This window comes from Cavia porcellus, unplaced genomic scaffold (genome assembly GCF_034190915.1).
Source record: "Cavia porcellus strain 051 isolate PalLab524CR breed Dunkin Hartley unplaced genomic scaffold, mCavPor4.1 scaffold_17, whole genome shotgun sequence".
NCBI classification, from domain to species: Eukaryota; Metazoa; Chordata; class Mammalia; order Rodentia; family Caviidae; genus Cavia; species Cavia porcellus.
In genome coordinates, this window is record NW_026947500.1 from 47,082,688 (window position 1) to 47,110,112 (window position 27,425).

Sequence of the window (27,425 nt, forward strand, 5' to 3'; positions counted from 1 at the left end):
TGCACTCCACCCCATCCCTATTTTCTTTTCCAAAACCGAGAGCCACTGCTCCATCACTGCTGAATCAGCAGGGAAAACCTGGCCGGCTTCAAATCTTGGCACCCTGGCTCGAAGCCCCTTCCAGGCTGTGTGACATTGGGGAAGCAGCCTGACCTCTCTGGGCCTCTGTCCGTCCATAGGACTAACAGTAGCGGCACCTGCCTCAGTGTGGCAACCTGGGGGACTTGCTGGCCAGCACAGGTGCAGTGCAGTGCTGTCCCTCAGCAGAGCCTGGGGTGTCCGGGTGTCGCTGGATGGCACAGAGGCCACAGGGAAATGAGGCCTGCAGGCTCAGCGCCTCCTCACAGGACGGAGCCAGGCAAGCACTCTCCAGGATGCAGGTTGCTGAGCAAGGGCACTGGGCACTGCACCCCTGTCTGAGCAGTCCCCTCACAAAGGTCTTCGATGTTATTCACTGCAATCTGTTTATGGAGCACCCGCCCAGCAGACTGGAGAGTTGCCACTCAGGAGGCTGAGGCAGGATGGCTAGAACTGTAAATCCAGCCTGGGCTTCTTGAAGAGATCTCGTCTCGTAGTTTAAAAATAAAAAAGGGCTGGAGGTACAGCTGGGTGCCCCCTGGGTTCAATCCCCAGTGCCTAAGGGTGGGGGGAAAGAAAACGCTCATTCCTCACAGCTCTGGAAGCTGGGCAGGGGGACAGCACAGTGGGTCTCCTAAGGCCAGCAGAAGCCCTGTCCTAAGGGGTCCCCCAGGGATCCCACTCTAGAATGACTGGATCTTGGAGCAGAACCAACGCTGAGGACAAGCCTGCCTCCATCTTAGTGGTCCAGGCACTGGCATGGCCACACCTGGCCCCACAGGAACAGAGCTGTGACCCTCCTTTGGGGCACAGGGACCCAAGAGTGCTCCCAGGTTATTCCTTCTGCTCAACAGAAATGGAATTGGAGGTAGCCTCTAGGTACATGAGCAGATGACCAGACAAAGAAATGTAGAATTCACCTGCCACGGAGTACTACTCTGCCATAAAGAAGGATCAACTGGAGCCATTTGTAGGAAAATAAATCAGACGCCCAAGCTTAAATACTGCATGGTTTCTCTTATAAGAAAACCCCAAAGCAGAAAAAAAAAGTAAAATAAAAGATAGATGACAGCAGGCAGGGGCCAGGTCTTTTGCAAAAGGGGTTGGGATCAGGAAGGAGATGATACAATACAGTGACAGACAGAACAGAGGAAAGGGGCACAGGAGACTTTTGCCAAGAAAGGGGCGTGGGCGGTGGAGAGATGCCCCTTACAGTCGTGGTGGGGCCCGCACTCCCCAGGCTCAGCAGCTCTGCCGCGGCTCGCAGATGGACGCCGCATCATCAGTTCTGCAGGATGAGCCCTGCCAGGACCCCCAGGGCAGCATCGCCACGCAGCTCCGCGTGGCCCTGTCATCTCCGGGTTCTCCAGGGGCCCAGTTTCTGTGAAGAAAAAGCCAACAGCTCCAATCCTGTCCTCAGCCCTCGGTGCCTGTCACAGGCAACTGGGGCAGCCGAGCCTGAATGGACACCAGAGGACCCTCTGGTCCCTCCAACAGAGACTGGGCTTCTAGGGCAGCGCGGTGAGAGTGTGGCCTGGGGGTCTCCGGCTCCTGGGCCCTCTCCCCTTCTGAGTGATGTCAGGCAGACCCCACCACTTGCTCTCTCTGAGGCCATATGGAAGGTCTCCAAACCTCAGTTTCCTCTCTTGCAAAAAGAGAGTCCTGCTAAGCATGATGGTTCAGGCTTGTCATCCAGCACTTGGGAGGCTGAGGCAGGAGGGTCGCAAATTCAAGCCCAGCCAAGGGCACGTTAGTGACTTAGGGAGACCTTCTCTTTTGTTTTGTGTTTTCTTACATTTGTTTGGGTTTTTTTTTTTTACAGTGTCTGGCCTTGAACTTATGGAGATCTCCCTGCCTCGGCCTTTCAAGCATTGGGATGACAGGTGTGCACCATCATGCCTGGCTTCTAGGAAGACCCTGTATTAAAATGAAAACTAAAAAGGCTGGATAGAAGTGGAGCTCAGGGAAAGTGCTGACCCGAGTCCTGAACAAGTGGAAGAGAAACACACAGTGGCCTGAACTTGCTTCCCAAAGTCCCTCGGGGAAGATGGACCCGAGACAGTGTGACACTCATGTGTAATTGAGGACTGAGCCATTGACCCACCGGTGGGTGCCTTCCTGGGCCTCTCTGGAGAGTCCAATCCAGGTTGTGGTATTCACAGTTGATGTCAGGAAAGTCTGGATAGGAGAAGCACATTGGCTGTCTGCATAGCAAACTCTTACTAACCCATCAAAACCCCAACATGAAAACCCTAACACAAGTAGTTCCTTCCATCAAAACTGAAAGAATGGAGGTAGGAATGCCCAGGGGGCTAGTAGCAGAATGCACACAGGAACTTCCAGACAGGTGGATGGACAAAGGTACAGTGTGTGCTTTGATTCCTCACTGCAAGCCCCACACCCACCATGTTCACAATGTCTGACCTCAGACAGGTGACCTGCCTCAGTTTCCCATCTATGCAGAGGAAAGAGCACCCTCAAGCTTGAGAGTCAAGCGTGCAGGTTTGCACCCCTAGGAAGAAATGCCGGTCACATATGGACCAAGTGTCCTCTGAGGTGACTGCCATGCGCCCTGCCAAGCCTCACTCTCAGCCCGGGAGACCGCAGGGTACACAGACTGGCCCAGGTGGTGGCCGGGCAGCTGACACAGCCTATGAAGGTCTGCAGTGGAGTCTCCAGAATGATGAGGTATCCGAGATGCAGGGGAAAACATATACTGCATTCAAATTAAACAATCATGAGCCGGGCATGGTGGCACATGCCTGTCCTCCCAACCCTTGGGAGGCTGACGCAGGGGGATTCTTGTGAGTTTGAGGCCAGCCTGGACTACACAGTGAGTCGGAAGCCATCCTGAACTGCAAGGTGAGACCCTGTCTCAAAAAACAAAATAAATGAACTTTTAAAAAAAAAAAAAAAACAGTAAAAGCACACTGCAAGAACCCCTTAGAATCTGCCTCCTTCAAACACTGGTCCGTCCTCGTCCTGGCCACTTCCTGCAGCAGCTCTGGAGTCCCCTCTCCCAAGGGGCCTCAGCAGCTCTGTCCTGGCTGCCTCAGGGTCCTGATCAATTCAGAACGGCTCCCTTTCCTGGCCACTGTGACCCTGGGGAGGTCTCAGAAGTTTCATGGAGCCACACGCAGTGCATAAACCGAACGAGGACATGGCGCCTGTTTTCCCGAGCCACTTTCTGCCAGATGGCACGCGGTGGGTGGCAGTCATCGCCCCTTCGATCACACCTCCTGAAGACCCTCAGAAAGGTGCGTCTAGAGCCGCCGTCAACAGTGACAAGGAGCGGAGGACAAGTGCACTCAAGAACAAGGAGGAAGCCACAGCAACGCATCCTTCACTAGAATTTTTTAATTTACACATTCACTGTACTTTTCAGTTAACGCCTTTTACTACTCCTTAAAAATCAAGGGGAGCCTTGATTGGGTTTGGTGTTGGGGTTTTGATGGCTGAGTAAGAGTTCCCCAAGCAGACAGCTGGAGAGAGGCTCTCATGTACCCAAGGCAGAGGTGGAAAGGAGCACAGAGCTCAGAGTTCCCCCCACCCTGTGACAGGAAGTGAGGTTGGATGGGGACAGAAAAGGGCGGAGCTTAAAGACGTGGGGGGGGCCTTGAAGCCCTCCTCCCCCTCTGCCCCGCCCTGCTCCCCTCGCACCTGCTCCGCTGGGCCGCTGATGACCACGAGGTGTGCTTGTGCCCACGCACAGCCCAGCAAGGCCTGACTCCAGCTGAAGTTGCCAGGGATGACCAGGTAGCAGGAGCCCTGGGAGGCACCCCAGCCAGGGTCACAGGGCTGGCAGGAGGAGCCTGCAGGACAGGGAGCATCGCGAGTCACACACCACCGGTGGCCTCCCAGAAGGGCACAGGGGGACTTTGGGACTCAGCACGCAGAGTGACTGCACGGCCTTCCACGGCCTTCCCTTCCAGGGGAGAGTGTGGTGTGTGTGTGTGTGTGTGTGTGTGTGTGTGTGTGTGTGTGTGTGTGAGATACTCCTGTCTGCCCAGAGAGGCTGTCAGCCAGGTGACTGTGCCCCCAGGGGGCATCTAGACACAGCTGGAGATGCTTTTGGTCAACACAACTAGGGGCGGTGCACAGAACCTGGGCCCAGGCCTGGAATTCCAGGTACTTAGGAGGCTGAGGTAGGAGGATCGCAAGTTCAAGGCCAGCCTGGGCAACTTCCAGCCATGGGGGAGGAATCCTGCTAGCCTCTGTGGGGATGACCAGGCTGCCACAGAGCACCCCAAACAGCACAGAACCCGACTGCAGGCCCCAAGAAACGCTGCTTCTAAGACAAAATAATCAACTGGTCTCCAGGGTCAGGGGGAGCCTGCGGTACAGAGCTGGGACTGGGCCTGGCCCAGCCACTCCTGTAACCACCAGAGACAGACCAGGCTCCCCGGAACCCAGAGAAATAAGTATTTCTAAATGGCTGACAAAGTCAACTTTTAACGTCCTCACAAAAACATAAAAAGTGAGGCGATGGGTACCCTAATTAGCTTCATCCAGTCACCCCACAATGAACACGGAATTCATCACACTGCGCTCCAGAGTGCTGCATGGTGAGGATTTGTCATTTTGAAATTTTTTTTTTTTTTGTCTTTTTAAGACGGGGTCTCACTGTGCAGTTCAGGCTGGCCTTGAGCTCACTTTGTAGCCCAGGCTGGTCTCGAACTCACAATGATCCTTCTGCCTCAGCCTCCCTAGTGCTGGGATTACAGGCGTGAGCCACCATTCCTGGCTTGAAATCCTTTTTGAAGGAAGAAGTTATATGCAAAATAAATAATAGCAAGGTGACCCAGGAGCGCAGACCTGGAGTCCCAACTACTTGGGAGGCTGGGGCAGGAGGATCACTTGAGCCCAGGGATTGGAGGTAGCCTGGTTGTAACAGGAAGACGACATGTCAGGAAGGAGGAAGAAGAACAAGAAGGTGGCTGCACGCCTATAATTCCAGCACTCTGGAAGGCTGAGGCAGGATAATCACAGGTTCAAACCCAACTCAGGCAACTTAGCAGCGGAAGAGTATCAAGACCTTGTCTCAAAATGAAAAACCAAAAGGCCTGGTTTGTCCCTTGCTTGGTGCAAAGACCCACAAAGGAAGATGCCACTGGAGGTGGTGCAGTGGTGACAATGCTGTTCCTACATGGCTGGCACAGGGCGCCACCTCCAGCAGCACCCAACTCAGTATAAGTGCTGGAGCAAAGCATTTCCCGAGGGCTGCCAAGGCCGCACCACCCACACCCCTGTGGGATGCTTGAGGAAGCTGCCGTTCACCCCACTTTGCAACAGCTGCACCCCAAGGCCTTGTCCCCTCCCCGCACCCCTTCGGCCTCCTGGGGTTTGCCCCCCCAGCCTCACCGTTGCCCACACGGGTGGCCTCCAGTAGCCTGAACATCTCAGCTCTCAGGGTATCCCGGGCATAGCCCACACCGGCCAGTCCCTGGGCCACTGCAGGGAGAGAGGTAGGTGAGGGTCACACTCACACCAGGGCCCCAGGGGATGCCCCCTCTGCGCCACTCACCCGTCCTCTCCATCTGTGTCACTGCCATCCGAAGCTGCTGACTTGTCCTGAACACTGCAGGACACAGACAGGGACTCTGAGGCTCCTGTGCCCCCGCACCTGGCCCTAAGGTCCTCCCAGCCAGGACAGGGACCTTGGAGGTTCTGGGGCCCCGCCCTGCTCTCAGGGAAGGAAACTGAGGCCCAGAGATGTAAACTCTCCCTCTGAAGCAACCAGTGAGTGCACAGCAGGAAGACTGGAGACCTGGGGTGTCACTGGGGTTCAGCCTCTCCATAGGGAGGGGGTCTGGGGCTCTGCAGAAACCCCTGTGATGCACACGGACTAGCCAGGGCTCCTCCTGCCCCAGCCTACCCAAATACCCTTCCAAAGCATCCATGGCTGGCAGGGCACCTCCTGTTGTCACCGTTCTCATGCCTAGGGAAGAAGCCCCTTCAGCAGACTGTGACCAGGGTGGCACCTCACCTTGTGGCAGGACCACACTGAGGACAGTGACCACCAAGACCAGGCTCAGAGACAGCGCCATGCACAGGCACCTCCAGGACTTGTCTTGCCACCCTGGGGGGAAACCAAGTCAGACGCTTCCTCTGCTTCCCAGAAAACTCAGATGGGCTCGAAGAGAGGCTGGGGACCCTACAAGAGCCCTTTACCATCCCGGGCTCCCAAAGGACTCCCCAGCGCATTGAGGACTCTGAAAAGGGCTGAGTAAGGAAGCCCTTCCAGGCTGCCCCTAGCAGCACTCTGGGAGGCTGAGGCAGGAGGGCCACAAGCTGAAGCCCATGCTGGGAAACTTAGCAACTTAGCAAGGCCCTTTCTCAAAACAAAGAATAAAACAGTCTGGGGACAGAGCTGAGTGGGAAGGCCCTGAGTTCCATCCCAGGACCACAAAAAATAAAACAAAAGGTAAGAAGGGCCTTTCCCTCCAGGACGGGATGGGAGGAGGTGTAACAGGGATAAGAGACTCAGCACCCTGCTGACCTCATGTGCGAAGGACCCCTGAACTCACCAGCCACTCCCAGCCCGCGGGAACACTTGGTCTCCAGCGCTGGGAAGTCCTTGAGGTCCCTACAGTTGTCGCCCCCACCTCTGGCCATGGCTGCACCACTGTGCCCGAGGTGCCCCCAGCGTTCTGGGGCAGCCACACCCCACACAGAAGGGGCCCCAGCACCAGCTGCACTTCCTTCCTGGCCAAGTGAGGGGCAGGTGACCGGGGACAGAAGGGACCCAGGTCCGCAGCTACTGTTCACTACCCCAAGGCCCAAACCACAGGTGTCTGCACCCTCAGGGGAGGAGACGCCCCCACCCGCGGGTCTCCTGCTCTGGGAGGTGGAATGCTCCAAAGCCACAGCCCTCATCTTTTCATGGGCGCCTGATGCCCGCCCACACTCCTCTTGGAAGGTGGGGAGCATGGTAATGACACATCCTCCTTCTCCTTCTCATCGTTTTTTATTCATTTATTCATTTATTTTGGTTTTTTGAGACAAGATCTTGCTGTGTGGCCCAGGGTGGGCTTGAAGTCACAGCGATCCTCCTGCCTCAGCCTTCGAGTGCCAGGATGACAAGCTTGTGTCACCATGCTCTGTGCGGTCCTTCAACTTCCATCCCCTCCATTCCCCTCCTCTCCTCGCCCGTCCCCTCCCACCCCTCCCCGACCCTCCCCCTTCCTCTCCTGGTCCTCTTCCAGATCTCTTATCTCCCCGCATCTGCTCCTCGGAGGTTCCAATGAATAATACCTTGAGCCGGAGCTTCCAACTGAAGAGGAAGCCCATAAACGCAGCCGCGCCTCTCACCTCCTTCTTCCCCCAGGCCCAGGCGCTCCCCTTCCTGCTCAGGATCCCGAGGACCCTGCTTCTGCGGGCTCCGCACACCAAGAAGCCAGAGGGCTCCTGGGACCCCTGGAGACAAATTCAAATGCAGCTTCACCTCCTCGCAGACACGACGCGGGAGGGGGTGTCCAATTTGTTTTCATTTTTGCTTGTTTGTTTACTGGGATGGTGGCAACATCTGTAACCCCAGTACTTTCCCCGCACTTAAAACCTGCCCTCAGGGCTGGGGTGAGGGGGCAGGACTGGCTTAGCACTCGCTTTGCAATCCCAGGACCCCCCAGACCTAATCACCTGGCAATTTCCATGCACAGTCAGCCCGCTTTGTGAGTAATGCTCCAAACAACCAATGATCCAAAATAGGTGTTTTAAAAGTTTCTGCATGGAAAAGAGGTAACCTTTTAGTAATACATATGAATGGAAAATGTTGAAAATTTATCAAATCAGCTAAGAAAAACAGAAACAAATGTCTTTAAAGGCCTATAAGGTTATTTGAAAAAACAAGATCTACTCCATGCTCTAGGATGGAATGAGCTATTATAAAGGTGTCAGTTCTTTCTAAATGAGCCAATATCAATAAAAAAATCTAGCTGGATTTTTTCTTTGGAATTTACAATCTTATTCTAATTGGAAGACTTAAATTTCATCAAGAATATGAAATCAACCAGGGTATGTGGCACACTCTGTGATCTCAGCATTTGGGAGAGGGTTGGCAGGAGGATTGCCACAAGTTCTGGGCCAGCCTGAGCTACAGAGTGAGTTCAAGGCCAACCTGAACAACATAGAAAGACCCTGTCTCAAAAAAAAAAAAAAAAGAAAGAAAGAAAAATATATATATATAAATTTAACATTCCTGTCACTTTCAACATTTATCATTTCTTTGCAGTAAAAACATTCATTCTGAGCTCATGCCTTCAGTTGGCCCTTGGCTGTAGTTTGGATCTTAAATGCCCTGTTAAAGGTCCCCTTGTGCTGTTTGGTTTTCAGCCTGAGGCAGTGGGGGGTGAAGAGTGGAACTTGCAGGATGTGGGACCTAGGGGGAGGAAGTGAGGTCCTTGAGATCATTGCCTGGAAGGGATGTTGGATGCTGGCAGCTTTCTGTCTCTCTGGACTTCCTGGCTGCCAGGAGGGGAGCAGTCTCCTCCACCACAGTGCACAGTGACACCACAACAGAGCCAAATGACAACAGATCGAATCTCTGAAAGGCCAAAATAAGCTTTTCCTCCTTTTAGATTACTTTACCTCAGGTATTCGTTGCTGTGATGGAAAGTTGGTGAACATGCCCATGTAGCCAGAGAGAGAGATCTCTAGTGCCCAGTCTGACCTGTTCTTCCCCTGCTCAAACATCTCCCATGGCTCCCCACTGTCTTCTATGCTAATCATGGATCTCCCTTTAAGCAGGGAATGGCTGTCCAGATGCAAAAGGTACAGAGCCGTTAGCTACCTCCAGCCACTGGATCTTCGGTCCCAGCTGGACACTGAGGCCACAGTCTACCTTCCTAGCATATCTCCATGCACTCATATTGTGGGAAGCCATGTAATTGGCTGCCACCTTATATCCACAGGCCGCACCACCTTACCTCCCTCTAAAGAGTTAAGTTTGGTAGTTAAGCAGCACCTTGCCTAGCTCGTATGGCCTATTCAGGGATTATGTTATGAGCCCGCACACAGGAAATTTGAAAATTTGATTTAATCTATAACCTTCAGTCTTGCCACTGTTGCTAAGTTACCTGCTGATGTCTCAGAACTCAACTCCCTCCTCCCCAATACCCCTATATATCTGATACTTTTTCCTTGAATAAATGAGACTTGATCGGACTTCTGTCTTGTCTCCATTCTTTGTGTCTCTTGTCCCTTTCATCACCACTCCCCCTCTAGGGTCTCCGTGGACGTACCCTGTCGGGAGCCGAGCCAGAGGACCTGCCTAAGCAGATGAGGCCTGTAGGAAAGAGCGAAGCCTTCAGTAGATTACCCCTCCCATCGAATGATGCCAAGATGGCGCCCGTTTCCTACTTCCGTATTCTTACCCTCAGCTTCTCCCTAGTTACAGCTGATGTCCCCCAATCAGACTTTGCCACGCCTTGTTACCCTATAGGACAGGACTATAGATATAAGGACAGAGCAGGAGGTAGAGAGAAGAGAAGACACGCAGACCATAGAGAGTGGAGGACTACGCGGGGTTACTCAACAGAGAGAGCCCCACTGGAGAGTCCGATCAGGGAGGAACGTTCCGGGGACGACCTGTGTGGAGAGTCAATAAACGCGACCTCTGTCTCTGCATTCTGGTGTGTCGTGTGAGTCAGTTCCCCTGCCGGTCGGGGGTTCAGAGGCCGCGCGGCGCATTTTGGTGGCCCGTACGGGGAGCTGATCACCCCCGTACTGCAGAGACAGACCGCTTTTGGCTTACCACGCGGCAGAGGTCGTCGGCCAGGTAAGTTGGGAGTACGCCTGGGCCCTGGGTGGCGCGCACCTACAGGGCAAGTTTCTTAACTCCCCTGGTGTACATACGCCAGGTATCGAGGTGAGCAGATCTTAGCCACCCGAGGGTATCTTTTGATAGAATATGGGCCAATTACCGAGCAAAGAGGCTGGGGATTTAGCCAAGGCCCTTAAGAGACTGTTAAAAACAAAAGATCTTGGGGTAAGTCGTGCCACTCTCGAGCTGTTTATTGCCGAGATTGACCGGATAGCCCCGTGGTTCCTACCCACGGGACGTTTGACTTTGCCTTCATGGGAGAGGTTGGGGGGGATCTGGCCTCTGCCGAGCTCGGCGGGGACTTATCCCCTTCCGTTCGCCCCTTGTGGGAGATGATACATACCTGCTTAGAGAAGGAAAACGAGGGTTTCCCGCCCGCTGTCCATGGTGCAGGTATCAAAGAGGTGAGAGAAGCCTTCGAACGGGCGAAAGCTGAAAACTCTAGGGAAGGTTCCCTTCGGGAGGAAGACCCCAGGGGGGAGGAATCGGACTCGTCTGATTCCTATTATGAAGAAGCACAGTCCAGGAAAAGCATCTATGGGGGTCTCCGACGCGAGCTCCGCGCCATCTCAATGGGGGACGCGGAGGGAGAAAAAGAGAAGCCCTCTGCTGACCCCTGCTGGCGACAGGAGAAATTACCTTCGGCCCCACCTTGGGACCTATTTCCGGAGGCGGTGCGCCGTGAGGAACTGTGCCACCAGGGGGCGCAGAGTGAGGTTAGGAGACTGGCGGCTACTATCGGTCCCCGCCCATCGCCACCGTCCTATGCTGAGCCGCCTCGGGGTTCAAGATACTTCCATGGCTCGCTCTGGCGTTCTAAATGGTGGGCGGGACCAAGGATGCCGGAACCAGGGATAGACGTGGGCCCCTATGGAGTGTACCCCATACAAGTTGCCCCAGGCCAGGGTAGGAATGTGTGGGAGCCTTTTGACCTTAAGCAGATAAAAGAGTTGAAAAGCGCGGTCACGACTTTTGGCCCCGAAGCTCCATACACGGTGGCAATACTAGAAAATCTCTGCTCTATTCCCCTTACGCCTGGGGATTGGGCCCAATTGGCTAAGGCCTGCCTTCCAGCTGGCAGCTATCTGGATTGGAGGGCTTGGTATGCTGAGTACGCAGCAGAACAGGCAGAGAGGAATGCTGCCGGGGGTCATAGGGGATGGAGCAGAGACATGTTAACGGGGGAGGGGCAATATGCTGAAGATCAAACGCAGTACCCCAGTGCAGTCTACGAGCAGATCAATACTATTGGAATGCGAGCCTGGAAACAGGTAAGCGGCTCTGGGACCGCATCCGCATGCCTCTCTAAGGTAGTTCAAGGCACCGCAGAACCATTTGTAGATTTTGTGGCTAGAATGCAAGATGCAGCAGAAAAGATTTTCCCTAGTAAGGAGACAGCTCTACCACTGGTCAAGCAACTGATTTTCGAACAATGTACTAAAGAATGCAGGGCAGCAATCGCACCACATAAGAACAAGGACTTAAACACCTGGATAAGAATTTGCAGGGAGATAGGGGGCCCCCTTTCCAACGCAGGTGTGGCCGCCCTGCTCGCAGCGGCTACCAATAACAAAATAAAGGCCAGAGAGAGGCCCCAAGGAGGCGCCTGCTTCACTTGCGGAAAGCTAGGGCATCTGAAGCGTGAGTGCCCCCAAAGGAATCGCTCCGGTGGATCCGTCCAAGGGGGAGGGGAGATTTGCAGGCGCTGCCGGAAAGGAGCTCACCGTGCTGAGGACTGTCGTTCCATCTTTGATAGTGACGGAAACCGCTTGAGTGGCAGACAGCTATCAGAGACAAAAAACGGCCAGAGGGGGCCCCTCCAAGGAGTGGGCCCCCGGACCCTGAGAATGTCCCCTCGAGACAGCCAAACCTCACAAGAGCCACGCTCGGCTCGGGAGGACTGGACCTCTGTGCCACCACCAGACTCATACTAACGCCTGAATTGGGTACCCAAATCGTAGAAACCCCGTGTTGTGGACCGCTGCCTGAGGGGACAGTTGGACTGGTGTTGGGTAGAGCTTCAGCTGCCCTGCAAGGTCTCATTGTTGTCCCCGGAGTCATTGATTCTGACTACACAGGCCGCATAAAAATTCTGGTCCGATCCCCTAACGGAACTCTGGTCATTAACGAGGGAGATAAGATAGCGCAGCTTTTGTTGCTCCCCAGCCTTCACGGAAAATTCCCCTCTCAGCAGAGGATCAGGGGCGGTAGGGGACCAGGCGCGGGGTCGGGGATTTTCGAAGGGCTGCATTTGACACTTGACAAAAGACCCATGTTATCATTGAGAATAAATGGGAGAAAAATTACAGGGCTTTTGGACACTGGGGCCGATCGGTCTATCATCTCTAAGAAGGACTGGCCCTCTAGTTGGCCCACAAATACAGCAGACAACACACTTCAAGGGTTAGGGATGGTGACAGCTCCTCAGGTTAGCGCCATAACCCTGCCTTGGTGTGATGAGGAAGGCCACCAGGGTCATTTCCAGCCTTTTGTCCTACAACTGCCAGTGTCTCTGTGGGGGAGAGACATCCTTACCCAGATGGACGTCACCCTTACATCCAATTGTTCTCCTCAGGCCAAGGGCATGCTTAAGAATCAAGGGTATATCCCCGGCAAGGGCTTGGGCTCTGCCCTACAGGGCCAGACTTCCCCTGTACCTATGGAGAAGAAGGAAGGCAGACATGGCCTGGGTTTTTTCTAGGGGCCACTGAAGAAGTTCTCCTACCCACCCCGATTAAAATCACTTGGAAGTCCCCAAGTCCAGTTTGGGTACCTCAGTGGCCCCTGCCCAAGGAGAAGCTCTCAGCACTAACGGAAATAATAAAAACCCAGCTTCAAGCTGGACACTTAAAGCCGTCGACTTCCCCATGGAATACCCCCATTTTTGTCATCAGGAAGAAATCAGGCAGATGGAGGCTGCTCCATGATTTGAGAGCGATCAATGCGCAGATGCAACCCTTAGGGGCAGTTCAAAGGGGGCTTCCGGCACTCTCAGCGATCCCAAGACATTGGCCAGTCTATGTCATAGACCTTAAGGATTGTTTTTTCTCTATTCCCCTGCATCCGGAAGACACCCATCGATTTGCCTTCACCCTGCCCACGGTTAACCAGGAGAGCCCTGATCTCAGATACGAATGGGTGGTCCTACCTCAGGGTATGGCCAACAGTCCCTCTATGTGTCAAATCTATTTGGATTCCTTGCTGACCCCTATATGAAAAGCCTTCCCCAAGATTAGATGCGTTCATTATATGGATGACCTGCTTATCAGTGCAAAGGAAACAAAAATGTTAGAAGATATGTTAGGCCAACTGGTCAAGGCCCTGAGAAAGGCTAACTTGAACATTGCCCCTGACAAGATTCAAGGGGGAGAAGTGGTGACCTACTTGGGTGCCAAACTCTCCTCTACTCTGGTTTCTCCGCAGAAGGTAACCATCAGAACGGATAATCTCACCACTTTAAATGACATGCAGAAGTTATTAGGAGATATAAACTGGGTCAGACCTTACTTACATGTCTCCAATTCTGACTTAAAGCCTCTGTTTGATCTCTTGAAGGGGGACCCGGACATTGCCTCCCCCAGAGAGTTCACCCCAGAGGCCAGGGTTGCCTTAGAGAGGGTTGAAAAGGCCATAAGTAGAGCTACTTTACAGAGGATTGACCCAGGACAGCCTTTCGAAATCTGCTTGCTGCAGACCAGATGTCAGCCCACGGCGGTGATTTGGCAAAAGGGACCACTCCTGTGGGTGCACCCTAAGGTCTCACCTGCCAAGGTCATTGAACACTACCCGGAATCAGTTGCTTCTCTGGCATTGGAGGCGCACAGTAGAGCGATCCAACATCTTGGTTCCCCGCCTTATGCCATTCGGGTGCCCTATACTGCTTCTCAGATAAAGACCCTGACCGCCTGCCTGGATACTTGGACCATCTTGAGATGCGTGTTCCCCGGGGATATAGATAATCAATTTCCTAAGGACCCCATACTACAGTTTGTTACTCAACATCCGGTGATATTCCCAAAGATCACCGCCTCCGCACCTCTTGCTCATGCAACAACTATCTATACTGATGGGTCGAAAACCGGGATAGGGGCCTATGTAGTCTCAGGCAAGTCTCCGGTTACCATACAGTTTGAACCAGATCAACCACAGGTGGTAGAGTTGTTGATTGTACAAACAGTTCTCCAAAAATTTTCAGAGGCCCTCAATATTGTTTCTGATTCGAAATACGTTGTTAATGCCCTACAGGTCCTGGAAACTGCGGGCCCAATCAAGCCAACCTCTAAAGTAACAAACTTGTTCTTATCTATCCAGGCATTGCTCACGAGTAGACACCATAAAGTGTTTATCACTCATATAAGAGCACATACGCACCTACCGGGGCCCATGGTGCAGAGCAATGCGGCCGCGGATGCGGCTACTCGCCCGCTATGGATTCTCAATATACTGTCCCCACTGGAACAAGCCCGTCAATTTCATGACAAATTTCATGTTAATGCCAGGACTCTTGCCAATACATTCCATATCCCCAGAGCAGATGCACGCGACATTGTGCGACTCTGTGGCTCATGTGACACCCATTCGCCTGTAGTGTCAGTCGGAGTTAACCCTAGGGGGTTGACCCCCGGCGACATTTGGCAGATGGATGTCACTCATGTGGCAGAGTTTGGTTCTCTAAAGTATGTTCATGTCTCCATAGACACCTGCTCTCATATAATCTTTGCGTCAGTGGAAACAGGGGAAAAGGTGTCTAATGTGATTAACCACTGCCTGGCAGCATGGGCAGCCTGGGGAAAACCCAGACATCTCAAAACAGACAATGGCCCAGCATACACTGGGAAATCTTTTGCAAAATTTTGTGAAACCATGCAAGTCCAGTTAAAACATGGAATCCCCTATAACCCACAAGGACAGGGCATCATTGAGAGAGCCCATAAAACCCTCAAAAACATCTTAACAAAACAAAAAGGGGGAATAGGCCACAGCCTGACCCCAAAAGCAAGACTATCCATGGCACTGTTTACATATAATTTTTTGAATCAAAACTGCAATGATCGCTCCCCGGCGATGGAGCATTGTAGCCCTTCTCCCGCCAACAAAGGATGGGTAAAGTGGAAGGATGTCCTAACGGGACAGTGGATGGGCCCGGATCCAGTGGTCAGCTGGAACCGAGGCGCGGTTTGTGTGTCCCCACAGGAAAAGGAACCACTGTGGGTACCGGAGCGATTGATAAGAAAGACTCCAAGCCCCACAAAGGAAGAAAAAGGAGAAGGGGACCATAATGCTAAGGACCAACTTGACAACGCAGAAGGAGAACAATGACACCCTAGCCAAGGCACCGAACCACCTACTGCTGGGTGTGGTAATGTATACTCTGGTATTCCTCTTTGGGGTCTGCCTGGGACGGAGCGCCTTCTTGTTTGCTCATGCACCGCGCCCTGTCAACTGGCATAAAATATGCCTGGCGGTACTACTGCTGATTAACGGTGCTTATGCTGAAATAGTATGGGGGGCTACATCCCCCAGCCCTGTCCATTGTTTCAGTTACATCTCCAACCCTCCCGCAAACCTATGCCCACAACTGTACAGCTAGATTGCCATGCCTTCCTGATGCCCCGATTACTTCCCATGAGTTCAATATCACTGTGCCCCTCTCTAATGATATGGTGGTTTTCTCCACCTTTAAGCCCCCAAATGCTTCCTCGCTGCCCAACTGGATCATGTTTACTGAGGAAAGCATCAGTTGGGGACCGAGAAAGACAGGTGCCTCTGGATGGCATCCTTCTTCCCCGAGGAGATGAGTGATGGAGTCAATGACGGGTAAGGCGGGAGGGGCTCTCCCGACCAACCTAAGACAGACCCCACTCTATTAGGGTCCTCTCATGGAGCTAAGTTGTTGGCATTGAGATGCGAGACCAAGGGTACTGCAGTGCCACCCGCCCCAAAGCTGGGGGGAAGGCAGGAATGAATGTCTATATGCATCCAGGTTCGGTTCACAAAAGCCTGGCCCTGCGAAAAAATGAACCACTCACCTCAAGCATGGTCCTAGCGCGAGGATATGCATCGAAATGAGGTGATGCACAGCAGGGTATAGACCTCTACATTCTCTCATGCCGTGGCCTACAAAGTAGGCCCACTCCCAGGTATCTAACAACATCATACCTTGGAGGGACCCTTAGATCCACCGCCTTTAATAAAGAAAAAAGGGGGAGATGTCGGGAGCCGAGCCAGAGGACCTGCCTAAGCAGATGAGGCCTGTAGGAAAGAGCGAAGCCTTCAGTAGATTACCCCTCCCATCGAATGATGCCAAGATGGCGCCCGTTTCCTACTTCTGTATTCTTACCCTCAGCTTCTGCCTAGTTACAGCTGATGTCCCCCAATCAGACTTTGCCACGCCTTGTTACCCTATAGGACAGGACTATAGATATAAGGACAGAGCAGGAGGTAGAGAGAAGAGAAGACACGCAGACCATAGAGAGTGGAGGACTACGCGGGGTTACTCAACAGAGAGAGCCCCACTGGAGAGTCCGATCAGGGAGGAACGTTCCGGGGACGACCTGTGTGGAGAGTCAATAAACGCGACCTCTGTCTCTGCATTCTGGTGTGTCGTGTGAGTCAGTTCCCCTGCCGGTCGGGGGTTCAGAGGCCGCGCGGCGCAGTACCCAAAGGCTGGGACATCATATCTAGCCATCCCAGTGCCTGATGAGAACCAAAGTGCAGAGCAAATATCAAGAGAACCCAACTCCCAATCAAAAGTCACCAATCAGCAGATTGGATTTAAAAATGAAATACTATATACTGCCTTCAGGAGACACACCTCATCCAACAGGAAGCTTATAGGGGCCAGAAAGGACAGTGATGGGGCACTTGCCTGGTACATGTGAGGCCCTGAGTGTGAGTCCCAGCACTGCAAAAAACAAAAAACTAAAACTAAAAGTAGAGCCCAGACTCAAGGCAAAAGGATGGAAAATAACACTGCATTCAAACAGAGCCCAAAAGCAAGCAGGAGTAGCTATCTTTTTTGCAGATACAGCAAAAAAACTGATTAGAAAAGACAAAGATGTCCACTAAAGAGTGGAGAAAGGATATCAGATGTGGTGGTGCATGCCTGTAATCTCAGAACTCAGAAGGCTGAGGCAGGAGGATTGCTGTGAGTTTGAGGCCAGCCTGGGCTACATAGTAAGTTCAAGGCCAGCCTAAACTGCATAGTGAGACCCTGTCTCCAAAAAACCAAAAAAAAGGCTGGGAAAAGAAACAGTTCAACAGGAAGACATAAAAATTGGAAGCATCTATGCACAAACTGTCAGCACACCCAACTTCATAAAATAAAAACTACTAGATTGACAGATAGAAGTACAGTCACAGTCAGGGACTTCAATACCTGACTCTTACAATTAGACAGGCCAACAAGATCCAAAAAGTCAGCAAAGAAAGCTCCAAGTTAAACCACACCATTGAACAAAAGTATTGAACAGACAGCTCTGAAGAATTTCATGCAACAGCAGAATTTTTCTCACTAGCACATGGAACATTTTTCCAAACTGGAACATATCTTAAGCCATAAAGCAAACCTTAAATAAATATAAAAGAATTGAAATAACCCCTGCATTCTAATGGGTCATAGTGGAATGAAGCTAGAAATCACCAGCAAAAGCCACTGGAGCTATGCAAACCAATGGAGATGAAATAATACATTACTTAATAATCAGTGATTCACAGAAGAAATCAAAGAAAAGACAAAAGACTTCCTAGAACCAAATGATAATGGAAGTACAGCAAAGCAAAAGCAATGGGATACAATGAAAGTGATTCTGAAAGGAAGATTATAGCCATAAATGTGCACATAAAAATATAAAAGTGATCCCAAATAAAGAAGCTAATGAGGCATCTCAAGCTCCTAAGGAAAAAAGAACCCACATCTGAAACCAATAGAAAGAAAGAAATGTAAAGATCAGACCAAAAAGTTAGTGGAGTTGAGACAAAAATAACTCAAGGTCTCAATGAATGGGAGAGCTGGTTCTTTTGGAGGATGTGGTGGGGCCTGGGATGAAGAGAGATGAAGAGAGCAAGAAAAGACATAAAAAGAAGCAAGGTGCTACCTATCTGCGAACCGATTCCCCCACAATGAGTGTACGTACTACGCATTACAAATGTGTACTAAAATGAAATTGAGAAAAAATTACAAGGAGAGAGGGTCTGGGAGGGAAGAAATAACTTCAAGCACAAAAGTGGAGAAGGAGGACAGTTGTCTCCCAGGTCCATCGTGAGCGTCATCTGCTGAACTCACATCGTCACTGATTCCCCCAGCATCTCGGGTAAGGGTATAGATTCACACACACACACACACACACACACACACACACACACACACACCGGTGCAGAGGAACAGGCGTGCTGACCTTGTTTAGCAAGCTGGTGAGGCAGGAAATAAGGGCTCTCAGCCTTTTGTTCCCACCCTCCTGAGCCGGGTGGGTACCAGGCTCAGCTCCTGTAGTGACCAGCTGCAGCTCTTGACGTTCAGTGGCGGAGGAGGGAATGGTGAGAGGGTGAGAAAATAAAGAGACAGAGCCGGGGTCAGGTGGAGCCTTTACCCTCCTGATGGGAGAGAAGGAACTGCTCAGCCACTGCAGCACGTTTGTATATACACTCAACTTGTCTGCCAGGCTGGCCCGGGCCCCTTCTTGGAGCCGCCACAGCTTGTCAACGTGGCTTGCCCTGGGCTCTCTGTTTTCAGGGCCCCACACGTGTGATCAATCTCCAGCTTCAATGGCTCCCTACAAACTCCTGTTGTCCCCAAGAATTTTTGGAAGAACCAGCAAAAAATTCTCCCCTTTCTCCAGCTGGAGTGCGATGCCAATAAGAGGGGCTCGGGGCCAGCGCCCAGGCACTGGACTCGCTATTCAAGCACGTGAGGCTCGAGGTCCCTCGAAAACGTGGCCAACAGTGCGCCAGTGCTCTGAGCGCCCGGGTCTCACAGGGCCAGGGAGGTCAGAGGCCGTGGCTTCAGCACCACCGCGTGGACAGCGCCCTGCCAGCGAGGAAGCCGGAAAAGCGTGTGCAGGGTGCGCGCATCTCTGCAGCCCACGTCAGCTCCCACCTCCACGCGTGAGTGTGTCGACTTCCGCGCTTGTGTCCCTGAGTGACCACATCTGCCCATCGTCATCGCGGAGGCAAGGCTAGACCCCCGAGATGCCCCGGCCCCGAGGGCCGCAGAGCCTCTGGTGAGACCAGCGACCCGAGGTCATGATCTGTTCACTCTGCCGTTCAGACCCCGGAGACGCCCGCAGGACGCCTCAGCGAAGTAGTCTTCCACTCGGCCTTGGTCAGGAGAAGTCACCGGCGCCTGCTGTGCGCCGGGCTCAGGCCCACCTGGAGGGAGGCAGCACAGGAAGCCCGGATCCAGGTCTTCCCGCCCCAACCGGCACCGAGGTCACCGGGACCCCTGCAGGACGCGCCCCCTCTCCTCGATCTCCCTTCCCGCCCTCAGCCGGGCGCGTGGTGCACGCCTGTCCTCTCAGCGCTCGGGAGCCTGAGGCAGGAGGATCGCTGAGAGTTCAAGACCAGCCTGGGCTCCACAATGAGCCCAAGACCAGCCCAAACTGCATAGCGAGACCCTGTGTCAAAACAAAACAGGACGCCGGGCCGCACTCTCGGACACTCCTCCTCCCTCCACGTTTGCTCCTGGCTTCCCGCTAGCAAGGGACGCCCTGGAAGTTGCTGCCAGAGCTGAACGCGCACGGCCACCGGCTGAGGCTCGGCCACAGCCAGACCCGCACCGCCCTCCAAGAGCGGATAATGCCACACTGCCCGGCCGGAGACAGGGACACAGCTGGAGCTGGGCAGGGACGGGAACGGGCTCCTACTGAGAGCAGCGGAGCCTTTAAGGGGCGTGGTCTGGTTGGCGGACTGACGTCACGAGGCGTGGCCTGCAGGGAACGCTGGGACTCTGGCGCTTCTGTATCCTTCGCTTCCGGGTCTCAGCGAGTTGAGTGTGTTTCTCCCGCTGCCACGCGGCTGCTCCGTTGCACTCAGCCCTCCCGCGGGCTCGGAGCCCGGGGCACACGAGGAGGCGTTTCCATCGCGTGACACTGGCAGCTGGGCAGGCTGGACTCGGGGCCTAGACAGCACCGTAGAGTACATAGTATCTTAATAGTGTATGTGTGTGTATATTAACTTCTGTGTGCCGTATGCATGTAACATGTGAGTACTGTATGTGTTGCGTCCCTGTGTTCTGGAGCACACGCTGTGTATATAACATGGCTTATACTTGTTGTATAAACGTATGATCTCGCGGGTCTGCAGGGCCCAGTGCACACCAGACAACTGCCCTGCCACTCACTGTGTCCCGCAGCCCTCAGAAATAAGACTTTTGAGCGTGTCTACGCTTTTTTTTTTTTTTTTTTTTTTTTTTTTTTTTTTGTATTTTTGAGACGGGGTCTCGCCATGCAATTCAGGCTGGCCTTGACCTCACTTTATAGCCCAGGCTGTCTCCAACTCGCAAGGATTCTCCTGCCTCAGCCTCCCCAGTGCTGGGATTACAGGCATGAGCCACCACGCCCGGCTTGTCTATGCTTTTAAAGAAAAGAAAGAGACAAGATTTCGCATCTTCTCCTCCCAGAAGGCAGAGGAAGAAGCTGACCCACCCACAGGGGTCGGGTCCTCCCCCAGCTCACGCTCCCCGTGTCCTCCCACATCCCCCAGGTGAGTGCAGACCCCAGGGCCTGGCTCCCTGGCTGTTAATTGATGATGGGACACAGAAGGAGGTGATAGCAGCCGTGTGATGCAGTTACACGCCTGGGGACCTCTGCCCTGTGGCATGATTTTCAGCGACCCCTGAGGTAACAGGAAGCATGGACACCAGCAGCTCTAGTGCTCAGACCTGCAGGACCCTGGAACTGGTGGACCTCGGCTGAGGAGGAGGCAGAGGAGCTGGGGCTCCACAGGACACTGCCAAGAATCCGAGGCTGGGAGCGGAGGCTCAGACCCTGCCCAGAGCCCAGTGGGCTTCCGATTATCTGCTTAATTGAAGTGAAACACACGAGGTCAGCCGACAAGGACCTGTATGTCCTTGTATGTGGTGCTCAGGCTTAGGGACTGTCCCCGGGCCTTTTTTGTATTTTTACTTTGAGACATAGTCTTGCTAAGTCTGAGTTGCCGGAGCTGGACTCCCACTTGACATCCTCCTGCCTCTGTCTCCCAGAATGCTGGCATCAGGTGAGCACCACCATGCCAGGCTGAGGATCAAATAGGCTTTTTGTTAATACATTACCTACTGTTATATCTTTGAAGTAGTTCAGATTACAAAACATAAGCATGAAAAAAGGATCAAACAACTGCACAGTGAAAGCACAAACTCCTTTTTGATGAGCTAACAGATTGGTAGTATAGTTAGCTATCTTGTGAATGTGTATATACAGACATATAATCTTTTCCCTTCTTTCCCTTGTCTCAATTGTTCTTTCCATTTGAGCAGTTTCTTTCCCTTTTACTTTCACAATATCCATTGTACATTTTGGATCTTCCTTACTCTTCCAGTGTTTTACGCTAGGGAGATTTTTATTTTTAAGGGGAATTACTTTGCCAACCAAGCCCCTGGTCACTCGGTCTTCAGTGACCAAGCTGACAAAGAGCCTGTGCATGAGTTTAAGGGGTTGGAATTACCTTTGCCTCCATTGGGCCCCTGTCCTGGAAGAGAATGGTGAAGATCTAGGGTCACTGCTGGCTGCTGGTTTAGAGATTCATCTCCTCCGGCTTGGATAAAGTCTTCTTTGCTCATCTGATTTTTTTTTTTTAAGTGTCTTGCTATGTAACCCAGGCTGGCCTCAAACTCACAGTGATCTTTCTGCCTCAGCCTCCTGAGTGCTGGGGTGACGGATACCACCATGCCCAGCTCTCATCTAAATTTGAAGGAAATTAAAACATCTTCATGAGCGTTGGTCTCCAGCAGCCAGTGGAGAAAGGGTGCAGGCCCAGCCCCTGTGAAGAGGCTGAGCAGGCTTCACTGGGCCATGAGGAGCCAGCAAGACCAGTGTCTTCTCCCTTCTCACACTCTAGCAAAGGACTTTGGACCCCAAATGCACTTGGCAAGGATGAAAACGTGGAAGGTGTTAACTGGGCTCAGTCATGTTGTCCCAGCACCCCCTTAGCAGGAGGATCCCAAGTTCAATACCAGCCTGAGCAGCTGGAGGTGGAACTCAGTGCAAAGGCCCTGGGTTCTATTCCAAGGACCACACGGTAGAGGAAAAAGTATCTGAAAGTACAAATCCAATTTCACATAGAACACTACATGTCTCTGCTAAGCCCAGGTGGATGGGCACCAGAGGGGCTGAGGGCTGTCCACCCTTAGACGCTTTCCCTCAGAGGTTTCCGGGGCCCTGGGGAGAGGCCACTGCTCTCGGTGTCTGGGCCCAGCTTGTGCCTGGGTGTTGCGCAGCATACTTGATGTGCCCACCAGCATGCAGGACAGCATCCCTGCCCCGTAAACCCTGGCAGGGGCAGCCCCATGCTGACCGAAGAAGCAACTGCAGAGCTGGAGGCCAGCCTGTTCTCCACAGTGAGCCCTACTGCGCACAGCCAGAACCAAAACCAAATAAAGGCCTCTGATCTTTTTTCTTGCTCAGTGCTGGGCTTGGAGCCCGGGGCCTCCTGTGTGCTGGGCTAGGGCTTGGGCCCCACTTCAGCTCGAGTAAGGACCCAAGCCAGGGAGCTGCTGCCTGAGAGGGTGTATGCTGAGCTCATTGCTTAACCCTCAGCTGCTAGGAGGAAGGACTGATGGGTAAACTGAGTCATGGAAGGTTAGACCAAGTCCCGAGTCAAGGGTACAGCTGGGTTGGTGTCCAAACCTTGCTCTGGGGTAGCCTATAGTATATCCTCCCCCCAGGTGCCACTGAAACCCTGTTCCTTCTTGGGGCAACCTCCCCTGCCCGTCTCCAGGTGACCCTGTCTACCCTGGGTGTGGAAGTGCCTTGGGTCCCAGCAGCCTCCAGGTCCAGGCTCTGGGGCGTGGGACCCACAGTCTCCAGTCTCCCATCAAGCCTGTTAGTGAAATCCTTGTTACAAAATAAACCCAAGGTACCAGGTGAGGTGGCACACACCTGTCACCCCTGCACTTGAGAGACTGAGGCAGGAGCATTAAAAAAGTTCTCAAGGCCAGCCTAGGCAACGTGGATACTGTCTCAAAAAAATTTTTTTTTAGATTTAGTAGATTTCAGGGCCTCTGGACAGCTAGGCACATGCAGTTCACAGGCAGTGAGGGGGGTCCCTGCCTGCAGAAGGCATGCGCCCCAGCCCTGCAGGGGTGCCGTCCCGACCCCACCCAATGCTCCTCTGAGTGGTTTCCTGTGTCCTCTCCAGTGATGGGGATGGTGGAGTCCAGGCTTCCCCAAGCTCTGGGCACTGCTGCAGTGGGTAAAGGGATTCAGCTGTGACTGCGCTGGTTTGTACTTCCCCTCGCTGCTGTGCTCTCCCCACTGCTTGGCCTTTGGGGATCCCCATGGCCCATGTCTGTCTCTGAAGCCACCCTCAAGTTCCTGCAGCAGAGAACATGCACAGCTGAGAGGCTCTCGGCAGTGCTCATGGGGCTGGCCTGGGCCGGGTCGGTTGGCTCTGTTTTAAGGCCGTGTCTCTCCGTGATCCCGGCTGGCCTTGGACCCAGGCTGTCTCTTTGGGCTCAATGGCACTGAGCTTGTACTGCCCCAGGAGGCTGCGTTTGCCCAGCTGGCCCACGCCAGTTCCCATCCACAGCTCCCTGGAGGCTGCAGCCCAGGTCTGTAGGTCCTTGTGCTCTTTCTTGTACAAAGCCATCCGTGGGTCCATCCAACCCCTCACCCATTTTTTACTGGCTCACCTGTGCCTCCTTCGCAGGTCCTGACTTTCTCTGGATGCGAAGCTTTGTCCATCCTCCTATGTGTCTGGCTGGATCTCAGACGATTGCCAGCTCCACAACCAGCACCGGCCTTGTCGCGATGGTGTCACGAGTTCAGCATCCTCCCCACCAGCACCTCTCACCTTCCTTTCCCAGGCATTGCTTCCCCTTTGTCACCTGAGAATCGGGAAGGAAGCAGCCTTTCCACAGGGTGTGGATGGAGCCCGGGGACCCAGGCTCTGCGCTGCTCCCATCCCTGGCCAAGCTGCCTGCAAGGCCCCAGCTCCACGCCCTGCACAGAGCACCTCAAAGTGCTGGGCATCTGCACAGAGGGCAGAGGCTGCAACCTCTGCCTGGAGGAGGCGGGAGGTGGGTAAAGATGGGTCTGGCTCCTGCCTATCCTGACCACAGTGAGGAGCCACAGTCAGTCATCAGTAATCACTGTTATTTCTGCTGAGATGGCCTCCATCACCCCTGCTGCCTGGAGGGGCCACTGTGAGGCCAGTGCAGCTGGCACAGAGGTGACATCACCCACCAGGACCTTTGCTGGAGCCCTGTCCTTCCTTCCTGTGGGCAACAGGATACCCAGAGGACAGGGCAAGAGGCTCAGATCAGCACCTCAGACTTCACCCTCGTGGGACTTTTCAGCTGCATGGTTCCTCCCCCAACACCCAGTGACCACCATGTTCCCCATGGGCCTGCTCCTGACCTGGGTGGATCCCAGGCTTCCCACACCCATGCACCTCCTGCCAGGCCACTGCTCCCTGCTGGACCCCAGCTTCCTCTGGTCACCGTCCCCAAGCTCTTGGCTGACTTCCTGCGGGAGGACAACACCATCTCCTTGACCAGCTGCACAGCCTGAATGTCCTCCTCATGCTGCTGGGCATCTCTGAGGGCGTTCTGCTGGCCCTCCTGTCTGGTGCACTTGCTCAGGTGGCTGCATCCCAGCTCCCGGGGGGCGCTAGGGGCCACAGTGCTGTGCTTCCCATTCTGCACCTCACACACCCTGGCCCTCTTCCACCTACTGCAGCTCCCTTTGAGCTGGCACTGTCCATCCCGAGGTACTGACCCAGTGCCACCTCTGTCCCTTGTTACCAACACCTATGGCCTGGTGCTGGGCCCTGAGCTCCACATGGATGTGGTACAGGGCCCTGACCACCTGTTCCTCCTGCACCACGGTGCTGGGGCTCTTCAATGGGGTGGCTGTGCTCATTGATGCACATGGTGCCCCACTCCTGCCACCAACTGGCCAGAATCACTCAGTCACCCAGTGCTGCAGCCTGCAGCCCCTACACTGAACCCCTCATCTACAGCCTAGGAGTAGAGAGGTGCTCAGCCCTGGCCACAGCAGAGCTGGCTTCAGGTCTCAGGGGTCACGGCAGGGGACCCTGGCTGGTTAGAGACCTTCACTCAGAACGGAGTTAGCTCTTGGGGGTGGGTGGCAGGGTGCAGGTTCACTGTGGCCCAGAGGACACAGGAAACAGTCATTCCAGTCACACAAAGACAGGAGGTTTTTTCAGTCTTAAATGGAAGATATTTTCAGTATAAAAATTAAAATCCAAGCAGGGTATAACCCCAGCACTCTAGGAGGCTGAAGCAAGATCACATGTTTAGGCCTATCTGGACCACTTAGAAACTTGAGATCTTGCCTCAAAATTTAAAAAAAATAATAAAAATTTCAGAAGGCTAGCACGGGGGCTGGGCAGTTAGCTCAGTGGTGTAAGTGCCTGCCTGGCACACACAAGGTCATGAGTTCGATCCCTTGTACCAAAAAAAAAAAAGGCTAGCACTGTCACTCAGTGCACTGACCCTGGGGTAAATCGCCATTGCCATCTGTTCACAGGTGAGCTTCAATCGCCTGCTGAAGGCCATGCAGATCAGAAGGAGGGGAACAGGACATGGGCTCCTCTGAGTCCAAGTTCAACAGCTGGAAAGTGACTCCCTAGGGCCCAAAGAAGTGGCATCACCAGGGCAGGGAGGGGTGGCAGCACGGTGAAGATGCCCCCAGCCCCAGCAACCCTGATTGTCCCAGGATGGTCACTCAGATCCCAGGGGACAAGTGAGGCCATGGGAAGTGACTGCCAGCCCCACCTCCCAGCAGGCCGGCTGTTCTCCACTCTGCTCTGCTCAGCTTGTGTTGCCCCCAGAGATCAACTGTGTGCTTTTCTTTCTTTCCCATTATCCATTGTTGGCTTTTGTAGCACAGCTTCCCATTCCTGTTTTATGCATGCGGCTTCTCCTCCATCACTGACACTGTTAGGGAAGGTCCCCTTGAGGTCACAGGTAGATACAGGAAGACAAGACAAAGCTGACCTGTAAATAAGATGGCACTGAGGACTGGGGGCCACGCAGGTGGGGAGCTTGCCTGGGACTGAGGCATGGCTTTGACCCTCAGCACTGTAATAACAACAATAGTAATAGCCCCCTATAGGCACACTTGTTTAGGATGGAAATTCGTATCACGCCTCTGCTGCTTGGAGTTTTTAGCAGGGACATGGGAAGGGTTTGTGCTGTTCTGCTCACCTGCGGGATCAAGACTTGATGATCCTAAGTCTTTCCTGTCATTCCACTGGACTTCGGTCCTTAGACTTCCCAAATCCAACAACACCACTGCACCTACAATAAGTAGGTTTCAAATTTAAAAACAAACGCACTCAAGAAGCCAAGGCAAGAGGGTCCCAAATCCAAAGCCAGCCTGGGCAAATGGTAACCAGCACTGAGGTGGACAACTCATCCAGCACAGAAAGGAAGGTAGAGACTCTCTCCCAAACACAAAAACAAAAAAGAAGGAGGTAAAAAAGCAGATTTGGGGAGAAGATTGATGCCCAGCAAACCAGGGCAGAGGCTCCACAGGAGAGGTCTGTGAGTGCTCACACCTCTAAGTCTGAAATGTTTCACAGTGCAAAAACAGAAGCACTAGTATCACAGAGATGGGTGAGGAGAAACTCACCAATCATGTGGTCTGTGTGGGCCCCCCATGTGTCTACCAGATGAACGGGCATGGTGGCACATGCCTGTAACCCAAGCAGTTAGGAGACTGAGGCAGGATTGCCTCAAGTTCAAGGACAGCCTGGGCTACATATGGAGACCCTGGCTGGAAAACACAAAGAAAGGCCTGGGGTTTGGCTTAGCAACGTAAGTGCCTGCTTTGCAAACATGGGGTCGTGAGTTCAACCCCTGGTACCAAAAAACACTCACACCAAGAAGAAAGAGAAAGAAAGGGAAAATATTTACACACAATGGAGTGCTACTGTGCCATGAAGAAGGATAAACGTGAGTCACCTGCAGGACAATGGGTGTACCTCGGGACCATGATATTAAGTGAAATAAATTAGGCACACAAGCTGAGATTTCACATGCTCTCACTTACATGCAAGAGCCAAAATATAAATAAAGAGCAAAGTAAAAGACACACAATAAAGGAAAGACGACTGAGAGATGGGAGGAGGGGAGGAGGCGGGGAGGGGGGAAGGGGTGCATCCTGAGCGTGTCCAGCTCCACCCAAGGCACGCCGTCATTGTGCGCTGTAAACATGCACTAATAAAAACTTTAAATAAAATAGAGTATGTATCTACTGCACCCAACAAACCCGGGAGTAAATAACACGGGCAGAGGTCGCTGGGCAAGGCGGGGTGTGCAGGAGGGGGTGGCCGCGGAGCTGAGCTG

At 53.2% G+C, this 27,425-nt stretch overlaps 1 protein-coding gene and 1 long non-coding RNA gene across 4 annotated transcripts; one reads left to right on the top strand and one right to left on the bottom strand.

Moving 5' to 3' along the window:
- Positions 1 to 1,113: 1,113 nt before the first annotated feature.
- Positions 1,114 to 6,159, bottom strand: Clec4o (C-type lectin domain family 4 member O). Its single transcript, XM_063229262.1, has 5 exons — positions 6,065 to 6,159; positions 5,440 to 5,656; positions 3,739 to 3,890; positions 2,183 to 2,256; positions 1,114 to 1,459 (listed from the first exon to the last, which is right to left on the bottom strand). Exons 2-5 carry the CDS (start codon positions 5,474 to 5,476, stop codon positions 1,321 to 1,323), a joined length of 402 nt encoding a protein of 133 aa, XP_063085332.1. The 5' UTR covers positions 5,477 to 5,656; positions 6,065 to 6,159; the 3' UTR covers positions 1,114 to 1,320.
- Positions 6,160 to 18,552: 12,393 nt separating this feature from the next.
- On the top strand, positions 18,553 to 27,129 carry LOC134470963 (uncharacterized). Of its 3 annotated transcripts, none has more exons than XR_010040253.1 (2): positions 18,553 to 21,109; positions 23,759 to 27,129. It is a non-coding gene; the product is annotated as an uncharacterized LOC134470963 (long non-coding RNA). The 3 variants fall into 3 exon arrangements; XR_010040254.1 differs by having other exon boundaries at positions 18,553 to 20,596; XR_010040255.1 differs by having other exon boundaries at positions 18,553 to 20,049.
- Positions 27,130 to 27,425: the final 296 nt, after the last annotated feature.

Coding starts and splice junctions, on each gene's coding strand:
- Clec4o (XM_063229262.1), bottom strand. CDS start 5,476: ATGTTCAGGCTACTGGAGGCCACCCGTGTGGGCAACG. Junction 2,257..3,738: donor TCAGCGGCCCAGCGGAGCAG/GTGCGAGGGGAG, acceptor TCTCCTATCCAG/ACTTTCCTGACATCAACTGT. Junction 1,460..2,182: donor GCCCAGGAAGGCACCCACCG/GTGGGTCAATGG, acceptor TTTTCTTCACAG/AAACTGGGCCCCTGGAGAAC.